The sequence below is a fragment of the Balaenoptera musculus genome, chromosome 5 (genome assembly GCF_009873245.2).
Source record: "Balaenoptera musculus isolate JJ_BM4_2016_0621 chromosome 5, mBalMus1.pri.v3, whole genome shotgun sequence".
In the NCBI taxonomy this organism is placed as follows: Eukaryota; Metazoa; Chordata; class Mammalia; order Artiodactyla; family Balaenopteridae; genus Balaenoptera; species Balaenoptera musculus.
The window spans coordinates 140,553,383-140,566,295 of record NC_045789.1 but is presented as its reverse complement, the minus strand read 5'-3'; the positions used below and the strand labels follow the sequence as shown (position 1 = coordinate 140,566,295).

At 61.1% G+C, this 12,913-nt stretch overlaps 1 protein-coding gene across 1 annotated transcript in view; it reads left to right on the top strand.

Annotated features, from left to right (window-relative positions):
• Nucleotides 1-11,677, top strand: part of PDE6B (phosphodiesterase 6B) — a 28,745-nt gene extending 17,068 nt beyond the window's left edge. Inside the window, exons 6-22 of the mRNA XM_036853062.1 lie at nt 353-417; nt 1,212-1,278; nt 1,449-1,496; nt 2,201-2,350; nt 2,540-2,683; nt 3,078-3,143; nt 3,652-3,798; nt 4,890-4,997; nt 5,318-5,427; nt 5,661-5,748; nt 6,162-6,262; nt 6,504-6,611; nt 7,130-7,193; nt 7,509-7,583; nt 8,973-9,056; nt 10,203-10,359; nt 11,223-11,677. Of these exons, the coding sequence (XP_036708957.1) occupies nt 353-417; nt 1,212-1,278; nt 1,449-1,496; nt 2,201-2,350; nt 2,540-2,683; nt 3,078-3,143; nt 3,652-3,798; nt 4,890-4,997; nt 5,318-5,427; nt 5,661-5,748; nt 6,162-6,262; nt 6,504-6,611; nt 7,130-7,193; nt 7,509-7,583; nt 8,973-9,056; nt 10,203-10,359; nt 11,223-11,284 (1,644 nt within the window). The 3' untranslated portion in view covers nt 11,285-11,677. The remainder of the gene's footprint in view (nt 1-352; nt 418-1,211; nt 1,279-1,448; nt 1,497-2,200; nt 2,351-2,539; nt 2,684-3,077; nt 3,144-3,651; nt 3,799-4,889; nt 4,998-5,317; nt 5,428-5,660; nt 5,749-6,161; nt 6,263-6,503; nt 6,612-7,129; nt 7,194-7,508; nt 7,584-8,972; nt 9,057-10,202; nt 10,360-11,222) is intronic.
• The last annotated feature ends 1,236 nt before the right edge of the window (nt 11,678-12,913 follow it).

The window sequence follows — 12,913 nt, the reverse complement described above, 5'->3', positions numbered from 1 at the left end:
TCTGTGTGCCAAGTGCATGCAGGAGTCTCTGTGCAAAGGCTGGCTGTGACCACGGCTTCTCATAGTTATGTGAGTGTCAGTGAGTGTGTGTGTGTGTGTGACAGACGTACAGGCCTGGGTCAGCTGCGTGCGTATGTGTGAAGGAGTACAGGGCCCAGTTTTTGCGTGGGCTTGAGTGGGACACGAACGGAGGGAAGACAAATGTAAACCAGAGTGTGTAATGTGTGTCCCACGACGGTTGGCGCGTGTGTACATAGTGTGCACCTGTGTGCCTATGTGCAATTATGTGGGCATATGTTGTGAGGGGTCCCCATCGGGGAGCGCCTCACACCTGCTGTGGTCTGTTTCTCAGGAAATCGTGTTCTACAAGGTCATCGACTACATCCTCCATGGCAAGGAAGACATCAAGGTCATCCCGTAAGTGTCAGGGTTTTATGAGAAGCATCACCCAAGGGCAGGACCACCCCGGACCCAGGCTGGACTGGCCTGAGGACCTGTCACGGCGGAGTCAGCGGCCCCTGGTTCGGCCCCGCACACCTTGGTGCTCCCTGAGCTGGGGGGCGCGGCAGGATGCGGTGGGGAGGGAGGCCCACGTACTGGTCTAGGAGGAAATGAGTGGGGGCGTGAGGAGGCCCAAAGCCCCACGGATGTTGGCGTAGATGTCCAGGGGATCACATGAACTGTCCAGGCGGCCCTGTCAGCAGCGACTGGCCTTTGAGGCCCTCAGGGTCTCGTTTTGGTTGACCCAGCCAGCCCAGCAGGCGGAGCCCCCAGACGGGGAGGCCCAACACTGCACCCCCAGCGGGGTGGGACAGGAGGGGACCCAGCCCAGCGGGCAGCAGAGCCGGGTGGAGGTCAGGGCAGCCTGGAGAGACAGGCAGGTGGCAGCTGGCCATTACCAGCCCTACAGCCGCACGGCCATGTGACCTCCGTGGCCCCATAAGCCTGTCAGGGCCCCACCCCGCAGGTCCCATGCAGGGACTGGGATCCAGGGCCAGGCCCGCGGGGATGAAGCATGCGGCGCCCTGTAGGGCAAGGGGCCTCAGCGTGGGCAGAGAAGGAGGAATGAGGCAGCTCAGATGCCCCCAGACCCCACCCCTGGCCTCCCCTCGCCTTCTTCCCACAACCCACCTGGAGCTCAGAGAAGGGACTCAGCACGAACACACAGCTGAGCGTCTGGCCCATCTGACCCTCTGCTTCTCTCCCCACAGCTCACCCCCGGCCGATCACTGGGCCCTTGCCAGTGGCCTTCCAACCTACGTGGCAGAAAGTGGCTTTGTGAGTCCCCCAGAGCCCTGTACTTGATCGCTGGCGCCCCACCCCTTCCCACCGGCCTGTGTGCCCCGGCTTTGCTCACTTGGAAGTTCATCAGCTCGGACAGTCTATTTTAGAATCATACCGTATATTTGGCTGCTTCAAGTGAAACTGTGTTTCTGATCCCTTTTCAGATCTGTAACATTATGAATGCCCCGGCTGACGAAATGTTCAAATTTCAGGTATCTGTCTCTTCATTCATAGAAAGTGTATTGTACTTAGGAAAGAAGATATTGTGGTTCAGAAATGATGGACTGAATTCGTTTTTGCTGTTTAAGGAACAACCTCAAGTCTCACAGGCTAACGGCAGCAAACACGTGTTCCGTACACACAGGTCTGCGTGTTGGCTGGGCACGGCTGTGCCTGGCGAGGGTCCACGTCTGCTCCATGTGGGGACACATGACCAGGGCGGGCTCTTTTCTGAAGGAGGCCTAGGTCAAGTGGGCCAGTGGAGATGGGCTTTGTCTCTCGGGGCCTCCTCCAGGAACTGGCCAGGGTCCCTGTTTCACTGGCCAGGCGTCAGTGGGATGTGAGCTAGGACCCACCCACTGTGAGCCCACCGGGATGGGAGTGCTGGGCCCCTTGCTCAACAATTATTAGGAACTTGGCAGCAGGGCATTCAGTCAAGCAGGGGGCCTTCCAAGAGTGGGACCCTGTGCGACCACAGCGCTCACACAGTGAGGCCGCCCCTGTGGACAAGGCCGCCCTTCTCCTCTGGGGAGAAGTTACAACACGCACCCCTGGGGGCCAACAGACAGGAACAGTGACCCAGTCTCCGCAGTCTGAGGGCCGAAGAAGCGAGGTTCACACTCCCTGGCTGACAAGCCGGGCCCGGGCCAGGCCCAGACCCGGGGCAGCGGTCAGCTCCGGACACCTCTCCCTGCAGGAAGGGCCTCTGGACGACTCTGGGTGGATCATCAAGAATGTCCTCTCCATGCCCATCGTCAACAAGAAGGAGGAGATTGTGGGGGTCGCGACGTTTTACAACCGGAAAGACGGGAAGCCCTTCGACGAGCAGGATGAAGTCCTGATGGAGGTAAGCACCTGTCACCGGAGGGCCCCAGAGGCGACACCTGTGTGGCGGGGACACCGTCTGCTCCGGGCCCCGACCCGGCACGAGACCCCAGGAAGAGCTGAGAGGCCCCGTTCCGGGGGCTGGAGGCCGGCCCACCGGGAGCTCCCCGCGCACCGGAGGGCGCCCGTGGTGGGTGACGCGTGCCTGCAGTCTCTCACACAGTTCCTGGGCTGGTCGGTGCTGAACACCGACACCTACGACAAGATGAACAAGCTGGAGAACCGCAAGGACATCGCCCAGGACATGGTTCTGTACCACGTGAGATGTGACAAGGACGAAATCCAGTCGATCCTGGTATGTCCAGCGCTCCCGCGGGGAGGCGGGGCGTCCCAGGAGGGAAGGCACAAGCTGGAGTCCCACCCGCTGCACACGGCCGGGGGCGGCCCCTCCCTGGGCCCCAGCCCTCAGCAGTGAGCAGGCAGTGACCACAGCCCTTCTGGTCGTGCAGGGCGAGGCCTCCACCACCGTGGTCCAAGTGGAGAGCTTGGACAGGCGTGGAGAGGCGGGGGCGTGCAGGAACTGAGAGCCGGCTGGGCTCTCATCATCACCGTCTCTGAAGCCAGAGGCTCCAGCTGGGGCTCTGGAGGCTCCCGCTGTTCTTTTGTGCCCAGCGTCACTTTGCCCCACAGTCGCGAGGGGTGTAGCTGACACCGTCACTCTGTCTCATGACACGCGTTTTCTCTCCCAGCCAACAAGGGAACGCCTCGGGAAGGAGCCTGCGGACTGTGAGGAGGACGAGCTGGGGAAGATCTTGGTCAGAATCTGACCCCCGCCCTCAGGTGGAGACTGGGAGGGCCTGCGGGCGGGGGAGACACCTCCACTCCCAGGAGGCCAGCGTGAGCCCGGGCACAGAGTGTGGGCTTGTGACGTTTGCTGCTGATATGCAGCCATGTTCCTGTGCGTCGTGTGTGCCCGCGTCAGGGCGTGTGTGTCTGTGCGTCCTTCCGTGTGCCTGTATATTCACGTGTCCTTGTCTCTCTCTGCGTGTGCCTGTGTATGTGCGTATCTTTGTGTTTGTTTCCCTGACAACATCACCATGTCTGCCCGGCTGGCAAGTTCTTGTTGTTGGGCCACAGGTGGGGGAAGGTTAGAGGAAGGGGGCTGAGCTGGGAGGGGATGTGAGTGCCCCAGGCTACTGGCTTGATGCTACCGGACACCTGGGGTGTCTCATGCTGGACAGAGTGTCCTGAGAGGAGAAGAGACGAGGAACAGGCGGGGCTTCGGTGGGCCTGCCCCCTTCAGCCCCACAATCCTTCCCACAGAAGCAAGAGCTGCCGGGGCCCACCAAGTTTGATATCTATGAGTTCCACTTCTCTGATCTGGAGTGCACGGAGCTGGAGCTGGTCAAATGCGGCATCCAGATGTACTACGAGCTGGGAGTGGTTCGAAAGTTCCAGATCCCCCAGGAGGTGAGGGGTCATTCATGATCAGGGTCCCAGTTCGGGGAGAGGTGGTCAGGGGTCCCAGGTCCCGCAGGAAGTCTGGAGGCAAACATGTTCATTACAGAATGGACAGTGCAGACCAGCAAAATATACAGGGCAAGTGTGCCTAGAATACATGACTGGCTGGCTGGCTGGATGGATGGCTGGATGGGAAGTTTGTCACACAGGTACTCCAGGCAGTCTGATCATCAAGTGCATCACTGGGCAGCAGTGGGTGTTTGGTTTTGGGGGAAGAGGAGACAGAAGCAGCCCAGCACCTGTGCAGAAAGCACACAGCACCCTCTAGATGTGAGCACAGAGCCTGTCAGAGGCGGTCCCGAGGAGGGGGGACAGCCTTCCCCGCTGTGCTGCTTCCCTGTGGTTTTCCAGCTTCTGCCCTGCCTCCACCTTCACACCTCAGGGAGCATCTGCTTCCCCAAGGCCAAGTGAGGGAACCATCTTTCTCTATGCCCTGGAGAACAAGTGCAGCAGGCTGGCATTTTCTAAAGACACTGTACAAAAAACAAAGGGAAAACACAAAAGAAATAAACTGTAGAACATATTAACAGAATAAAAAATTTCCAAATAATTTCTGGCCCTAAAAACCACAGTGGAAGCAATGTGAGGCTCCCTTGGGCCCATGTTCTATGGTCCAGAGATAACTGCTCACTCTCCCGCCACCCCTCAGCCTCTGGACCTTCAGCCACCATCCCCTTTCCCCCATCACTGAGCCAGGTGCCCACACATCCTGCCCCATTCAGATACCCATGGCTGAAATGGACCTTGTCTTCTGAAGTATCCCAGCCCCCTCTCCTGGGGTCCTTGTCCCAGTCTGGGGCTTGGCAATAGGACGGAGGCTCCAGACGCCCTGTGAACTCCGGAGCTGCTCTTGGCTTTGGCTCCGCCCCTCCGGCTGCCTGCCACCCTGGTCCACCCCGCAGGTGCCACCCACGAAGGTGGCTGGAGGCCAGTGGTGGGGCAGGCGACGGGACGTGGGCCTTTCCCACAGCTGTCAGCTGGGAGAGCAACGGTGGGACCGGGCGCTCGGTGCCTGGAGCCCACATCTCCGCCTCCCTCAGGTCTTGGTGCGGTTCCTGTTCTCCGTGAGCAAGGGGTACCGGAGAATCACCTACCACAACTGGCGCCACGGCTTCAACGTGGCCCAGACGATGTTCACGCTTCTCATGGTGCGTGGGTGCAGCGGGGGTGGGGAGAGGGCTCACCCGTCCGATCAGGGTGGGGAAGACCCTCCTGGTTCCAAGGGCAGCACCTAGGTGGTGGCTCCTCCACGTGGGAGGTGGGGGCCTTCAAGGGCAGAGGCCCCTCCGACTGGCGCACACCCCCAGCCCGGGAAGTGGATGGAGAGCACCTGCGCGGGGAAGGGGCAGTGGGGTCGGGCCCAGCTCCCCACCCCCACCCCACCCCGCCCCCACCCAGCGGAGCAGGGAAGCAAGGGCGGGCGAGGGTGCTGGCCAGGCTGCAGGATCCTGGGCTCCTGTCTCTGCAGACGGGCAAACTGAAGAGCTACTACACAGACCTGGAGGCCTTCGCCATGGTGACCGCCGGCCTGTGCCACGACATCGACCACCGGGGCACCAACAACCTGTACCAGATGAAGTAGGCGCGCTCCCGGGGCGCCCACGTGGCTGTGCACGGGAGTCAGCCACAGCGTCCCCGGGGAGGGGCCCTCAGAGAGCTCGCCTCCCAGCAGAGCGGCTGGGGAAAGCACTCACCCCTGAGGGCCTGCCGCACCCGCAGGGGTGCCCCTTCCTCGTGGGGGCAGCTGGGGGCAAACAGGCTGCTCTGGGGCTTCTGACCACTGCTTGTTTTTAACTAAACCTCTGTAACAGATCCCAGGACCCTTTAGCCAAGCTCCATGGCTCCTCGATTTTGGAACGACACCACCTGGAGTTCGGGAAGTTCCTGCTCTCCGAGGAGGTCGGTGCCCTCCCTTTCCTCTCCTGCTGGACTTCCTGGCAACTGACCTTCGACCGCACCCCTGGCACCCCACTGCCGGCGCCCACACCACACAGCTCTGGCGCTGGAGGAGGGAGGCAGGCTTTGTGGTGGTGGCCATGGGGGTGATGGGACGGGCCTGGTGATTCCAGTTTGGAAATGCCCCCACGGGGGGTGGGGTGGGCTCAGGTCCCCGGAGTGTGGGGGGGGAGAAGGGGGGTTGGGGGCCTCCCGGTGCAATGTACGGCCACCTGGGTCTAGGGCCCATGACCCTTGGGTAGAAGCTGGCCAGCAACGCCAAGAGAGACAGACGGATGACCTCCAGGAGGGGTGGGGGAGGGGAACGGACGGGGGGGGTGCGGGGGACGCACCTGTGACCAGAGCCCCACCTGCAGACCCTGAACATCTATCAGAACCTGAACCGGCGGCAGCATGAGCACGTGATCCACCTCATGGACATCGCCATCATCGCCACAGACCTGGCGCTCTACTTCAAGTGGGTACCACCGCCCACCCGCCCCGCGGAGAACCCCAGGAGGCCCCATGGGGAGGGAGCCTGGCTGGGGGGTACCTGGGGCTCCAGGCAGACAGCCCGCCCCGGGGCCCCACAAAGCCTGCACTCCCCGCCTCGGCTCCTCTCCTGGAAGGGCGGGTGGGGTTGAGATCAAGGAGGACGTGTGGTCCTGCGTGGCGTGAGGGGGCGGGCTCGACTCCCTCCCTTTGTCCTTGGGGTTCAGGAAGAGGACGATGTTCCAGAAGATTGTGGATGAGTCCCAGAACTACAAGGACAGGAGCAGCTGGGTGGAGTACCTCTCCCTGGAGACGACGCGGAAGGAGATTGTCATGTGAGTGCAGGGCAACGCCTCCCCCTGCGGGACGCGGAGCCCCGGGGCCCCAGACGCTCCGGAGCAAGAACAGCCCGCTTCTGGGCCGCGTCAACGCCTCAGACAAACGCTTCACCTCGCCTGCTCTCCTTTCGGGGGGGACTTGGGGTCGGACAGGCCATGTCCTCAACTAAATAACTCGCTCACTTCACGAGCCTCCGTCCCTTCACCTGCAAAGTGAAGATGCAGAACTACATCCAGCCCCAGGCCTGTCCCAGAGGTCCAGTTAGGAAATATGTGTAAATCACTGGTCCCCAAGAATCACTTGCTGACCTTCGTCGTCCCTGGCTGCCTAGGGAGAGGGGCGAGGAGACGGGGAGTGTGGGGGGAGGGCTGGAGTGGTGTGCAGGGTAGGACCGTCCACTGCCGGAAGGACACTGGGGCTTGGACCTGTGCCCCCACGGTCACTGGGCCTTGCAGAGGTGGAGGGGAAGGAGGGAGGCCAGCGTGGACGTGCCTGGAGCTCCGTCTGCCCACAGGGCCATGATGATGACGGCGTGTGACCTGTCTGCCATCACCAAGCCCTGGGAAGTCCAGAGCAAGGTCAGAGTCACGCGGGGCCCCAGCCGTCTTGCCAGGCCTCACGGGGTTGCATCCAGGTGGAGCCTGGGATGCGGGAACAGACCCACTCGTCCGCAAGTAGTGCCAAGGGCTGCCGTCCAGCTCTGGGGCCCAGCCAGTGCCGCCACGGTGGAATGGGCCGCCGCACTCCCGTGTGCCAGGCCCAACCTGAATAGTAGGGACACCAGAGTCTGGGGTGCAGAAGACCAAGGGCACTGGCCAACCTGACAGGATCTCAGGACAACATCGGACCAAGCACTGAGTCCACAGCATGCCTGCCTTCTGTGTGCCTTTCAGGTCGCTCTGCTGGTGGCAGCTGAGTTCTGGGAACAAGGGGACCTGGAGAGGACGGTTCTGGATCAGCAGCCCATTGTGAGTGTTGCTTCCAGAATCCTCCACACCCATCACAGTGCTTGGGAGCCTCAGGCCTGGCTCGGTGCAGACAGGGGGCCCCCGGGGGTTCTGGGGTCCTGGGACCTAACTCTCACTTTGTGGGGTCATGTGACATGAGTCTGGTGAGAATTTAGCTGGGACCGAATCTGGGTAAACTGTGGAAAAGACAGGGATTGGGTAAAACCGTGGTGCCCTGCAGTGATGGAAAGCCGTGGCCGAAGCTGCAGAGCCAGACTGTGGCTCACGACCGAAAGCCTCCAGGGGCCCAGGCAGCTCTGCAGTGAGCCCCTGCCCGGCCGCGAGCTGCTGCAGGAAGGCCCAGGGCAGGGTGGGCCTGGCCCATGGGGAGAGAGCTGGTGGCTGGAGACCAGGGCTCACCCCGGGCGTGGCTGAGGCCGCAGGGAGGAGGCGGAGAGGAGGTGGGGAGCGGGAGGGAGGGCTGGCGTGGTGTGCAGGGTAGGGCTGTCCAGTACTGGAAGGACCCTGGGGCTTGCACCTATGCGCCACGGTCACCGGGCCTCACAGGGCGGAGGTGAGGGAGGGAGGCCAGTCTGGGCGTGACTGGAACCCAGCCTGCCTTCAGGGCCATAACGATGCTGGGATCTTCAGCTCAGCAATGGGGGGGTCAGGAAACTGTTGCTAGACCGAAGTGGCACCTGCATGGGGACAAGGACACGAGCATTACCCAACAATGAGCAGAAGAGGTGGAGAGAGATTTTGTCTTACAAGCCAGCTCCAGCCACTGAAGAGCTCTCTGAGCAGAGGGCTGGGAAGGTCTGGGGCCAGGCGCAGACTGCAGGAAAGGGTGCCCTGACCAACTAGCCAAGTCTCTCAGGGGAAGGGCAGGCAGCCTGTCTGTCTCCTCCGGGCCAGGCCTCTAGGGTCCTGCATGGCTCACTCCAGCACGCCGAGCCCCAGACAGAGGGCAGCTCTGAGGAAGAGACTGCCAGGAGGCAGCTGGGGGTGGGGTGGGGGGCGCGGGAGGGGGTCCCGAGTCTGGACACCAAGGACAGCTCCTTCAAGAGCATCCGGGGTTTGCCCCCTTGGGAGTCACGGGCCAGGCCTCGGGTCAGCACCATGGATAGCTCAAGGGGGAAGCTGGAGGAAGGGGCTCCGCGCTCCACCTCCGGCTGACGAGGCCTGAGCCCAGCGCTGCCGAGGGCAGCTCCCCAGAACGGGGCGGTGGCTCGGAAGGGAAGGGGCGTCCTGGCGTTCCCTCCCGAGGCCAGCTCATCCCCGGGGCGCTGCTCACTCCTGTCTCCGTGGACAATTTCATCGTGCTGGGGTGGGGCTGAGTCCTGGGGGCTTGGGGAGGTGGCAGGCATGCCTGCCACCAGGTGCCTCACGGTGTCCCTGCTCCCCCACAAGCCGATGATGGACCGGAACAAGGCGGCCGAGCTCCCCAAACTGCAGGTCGGCTTCATTGACTTTGTGTGCACGTTCGTGTACAAGGTGAGCGGGGTGGCCCAGGGCCTGGCTGGGTTTGCAGGGGAGGGGCGGGGGGTGGGCGTGGGGGGGCGCGGGGGGGACGGTGGCTCCCATCCCTTTGAATCTGCACTTAGAATCGAGATCCTCAGTGTCACCCCAAGGGGGTCCCCTCCCCATCAGTTCCTCAGAAGCACCATGAGCCCTCCCCCCCCAATTTCTCCCCCCCAGAATGTCCTCCTGCTCACCTCGAGGTCGTACCTCAAACGTCCCTTCCCGAACCCCATCTAAGGCACCCCCGCCCAGGGCCTGCACACTGTTTGCAGGGCACTGACTGCAGTATGTGTTCAGTGCATTTGTTCAGTGTCTGAACCCTGGGAGGAGGAGGGTGGTCCACTGTCGCCAGCTGGGTGCACGCAGCCCAGCAAACACCCGGGCACAGCCGAGTGACAGTGGGACGCATGCCAAGGAGCTGGGACAGGTGCTGTGACATCAGCTCCAGGGACTGGCAAGGGAGTGAGGGGGCAGAGCCCTCCCGAGTGACACACACCACGAGGTCACAGGCCCTGCCCATCTGGGGGGGGGCAGACCCCACACTCCGAGGAGGTTTTCAGGTTCTGAGCGACGTCCCTCCTGCCCTACTCCCCACCCCAGCCCCCAAGGTCTCACGCTTCCCTTTACTGAAACACCAGCTCCCTTTTCTGCCCCCGCCAAGGGGGGGCTGTCAGTGCCGGGGAGGGAGGCGGGACCAGGGTGCACATGCTGGTCCTGAGGTGGTCACTGCCGGGAACCACCAGGCACTCCCCTCCCACTGCCTCCCCCGCCTGCATCCACCTGCACAGCCTCTGGGTGTTCATACGTGTTCCTGGGCGAGCATGTGCTCTGTGTGATGTGCGACGTGCGTATGAGAGCGGGTGAAGGAGCCCCAAGACCTGCACGTCTGCCCAGCCTTCCCAGCCCCGCTGCCGGGGGAACGTCCCTTCTGCTTTGATGTTTTTCTACTCTGTTCTTGGGGACCTCGCCCCGCAGCTCCTGTTCGAACCTCAAGGACACAAACCCCCGAGTCCTTCTCCCTTTGCTGGGAACGTGGCACCTCCATGCGCCACCCCACCCCGGCCCAGCCTGCCCAGGAGCCGCTGAGGGTGTGGTCCGACTTCTCGGTTCCCTTTCCAGGAGTTCTCCCGCTTCCACGAGGAGATCCTGCCCATGTTCGACCGGCTGCAGAACAACAGGAAGGAGTGGAAAACCCTGGCCGACGAGTACGAGGCGAAGGTGAAGGCCCTGGAGGAGGAGCAGAGGAAGGCGGCCGAGAGGACGGCGGCCAAAAAAGGTCTGCGCTCCACGCCTGCCGCCGCCAAGACCGCACAGCCGCGCCTCGCCTGCAGGGGGCGGGCGCGAGGCAACAGAGTTCAACCTGGAGAAAAGCCAGGCTCCAGGCGGCCCTGCGGTCGGCGCACCAGGGCTCCTGGCTGCACGGGCGGCCACCGTGGGGAGGCCCATCCCACAGCAACAGCCCCGCTGATTCAGTGTAGCTGACGAGCACGGACTGACAGGGCGCGCTCGGGGTCCTAGCCGGGGTCTCAGGAGGGAGGTAACTGAGTGTTACTTCCTCTATAGAGGGGAGGAAAGCCCCGCTGAAACATCGTGAACTCTTAAAGCTCCTCTGTTCCATAATCAGTCAGCAGTGCCCTCTTAAGGAGCTCAGGAACTCCACCTACGCTCCCATGCCAGGCTCAGAGATAAAACAGCAGACGCGTAGAAGACGACAGAACGCGAGCTAGGAGTCAGCGTGCGGGTGTCTCTCCCTGCGCTGCGTGCAGACCACTTGTTCACCTTCACCCCGCACTGTGGGGACGTGGCTCTATTGTAACCGGTCAGCACGCCCCCCCAAATCAGAACCTGTGAGCTGTTGCCTTGGTTCTTGCTTGCGCTCTGCAACTTTTGTCGCCATTCCCTGAAATGTCCTGCAGGGGAGGGAACCAATAGAAACAAGCCAGCTTCAGAGAGGCCCAGGTTGGAGTGTCACCAAGGGCTAAACTAGGAACTGCTGGGCTAATCGGCTTAGGCCAACCAGCCGGTCTCTGCCCTTCCTCCTGCAGGGTGTGTGGAGGGGAGTCTCTGCCCTTCCTCCTGCAGGGTGTGTGGAGGTGAGGAGCTCGGGTTTCTCGCTCACCATCTTGTCTTCTCTCGCAGTGGGCACAGAAGTTTGCAATGGCGGCCCGGCACCCCAATCTTCCACCTGCTGCATCCTGTGAGCCAGTCAGCGGGCCCCCTGCCCCCTCACCCCACTGGGGCTGTGCCTCTAACCACCGGTACAAGAGGTTAAGAAGCCTGAGAAAATAACTGGAGACCATTTTGGATATTTTGAATTTTTTTAAGGTTTGTGTGTTTACGAACCAAAGCCAACTACGAACAATTTGAACAGTGTAGCCTACCTTACACTCATCCATCTTTTGGATGCATAGTAATACCACCAAGAGATCTTCAAAAACGGTCTGTGAACTGTGTGTCTAAAAGCAATGGGTGAATATATTCACACTGCACATGTATCTATGTGTATATGGGTGGAGAAATGGATACATAGATGCCAATTCCCATCTGGTTTAGGAAAAAAATATATGCACAAAAATTTAGAATAAAATCAAAAGAAAACACACTGCCCTTTTTTTATTTGGCGGAGGACGTTCATTTGTGACCAACCGGAAAATCCTGCCAGAAAGGTCCAGGCTGTGAGAACAGCAGTGATCACACTTGAGTGATCTGTGCAGAAATAATCTGTAATAAACCCTGCCCGGGAGCTACTCTGAACCGCGCTGACGGACCAGCGCCTGTGGTCTGCACCACTGAGGTTTCCTTCATGGGAGCAACCACATGCCTCCAAGGACCTAATTAATGTTTCTGAGCCAGGAAGAAAAGCCGAGTCAGACCCAAATGGGACAATGCAAAACTCACGCTTGAAATGGGTACTAAATTACCTGATAGAAATTAAGGACTTTTAACTCATAACGTTAGCTCCAAAGCAAATGTTTCCAGATACTGGAAACTCTCCTTGGCTGCACCCTTGGCCAGGACTGCAAGGCCAATTGAGTTGTTTTAAGGCCAGTTCAAGATGCTGCCCTCTGCCAGTGCTCCCGGCAGGGGGGGGTTGGGGGGGGGATGGACACGCCCCACAAAACCTTCAGCTCAGTGGCACCTGGTGGTGACAAGGGCCTGCGGCTGGGGGCTCCTCCAGGTTCCCAGGGGGACCCCGTGCCAGCTAAACACCAACCTCAGGATACCCCAGGGGGTGTGCACCATCACGCACTCCAGCCTCACCTTAACTGAAAACAGAGCTGTACGCCGCTTCTCACTTTCTCCTCACGTTTGCAGATGAACTCATTTGACAAATGAACTGGGGCTCTAAGCCTAGGAAACCTGCTCCTGGCACAAAACTGGGAACAGCGACTTGACACCAGGCCTGGGGACAAAAGGCCACAGCCACCAGGGGTGGAGCCTGCCGTCTGCTCAGGCACAAAGGCCTGAACAGCACAAAGGCCTGAGCCCCCTGAACAGCACAAAGGCCTGAGCCCCCTGAACAGCACAAAGGCCTGAGCCCCCTGAGCAGCACAAAGGCCTGAGCCCCCTGAGCAGCACAAAGGCCTGAGCCCCCTGAACAGCACAAAGGCCTGAGCCCCCTGAACAGCACAAAGGCCTGAGCAGCACAAAGGCCTGAGCCCCCTGAACAGCACAAAGGCCTGAACAGCTATAGCTGCACCGCCGCCTGGTCCTCAGGAGGCCACATCCCCTCCCTGGGGTCAAGGGGAGAATGTGCAGGAGGGCGATGGAAATCCAGGTCCCAACCATAAAGGCATCAGGCCATCTCCACCCCCACCATCTGCAAAGCC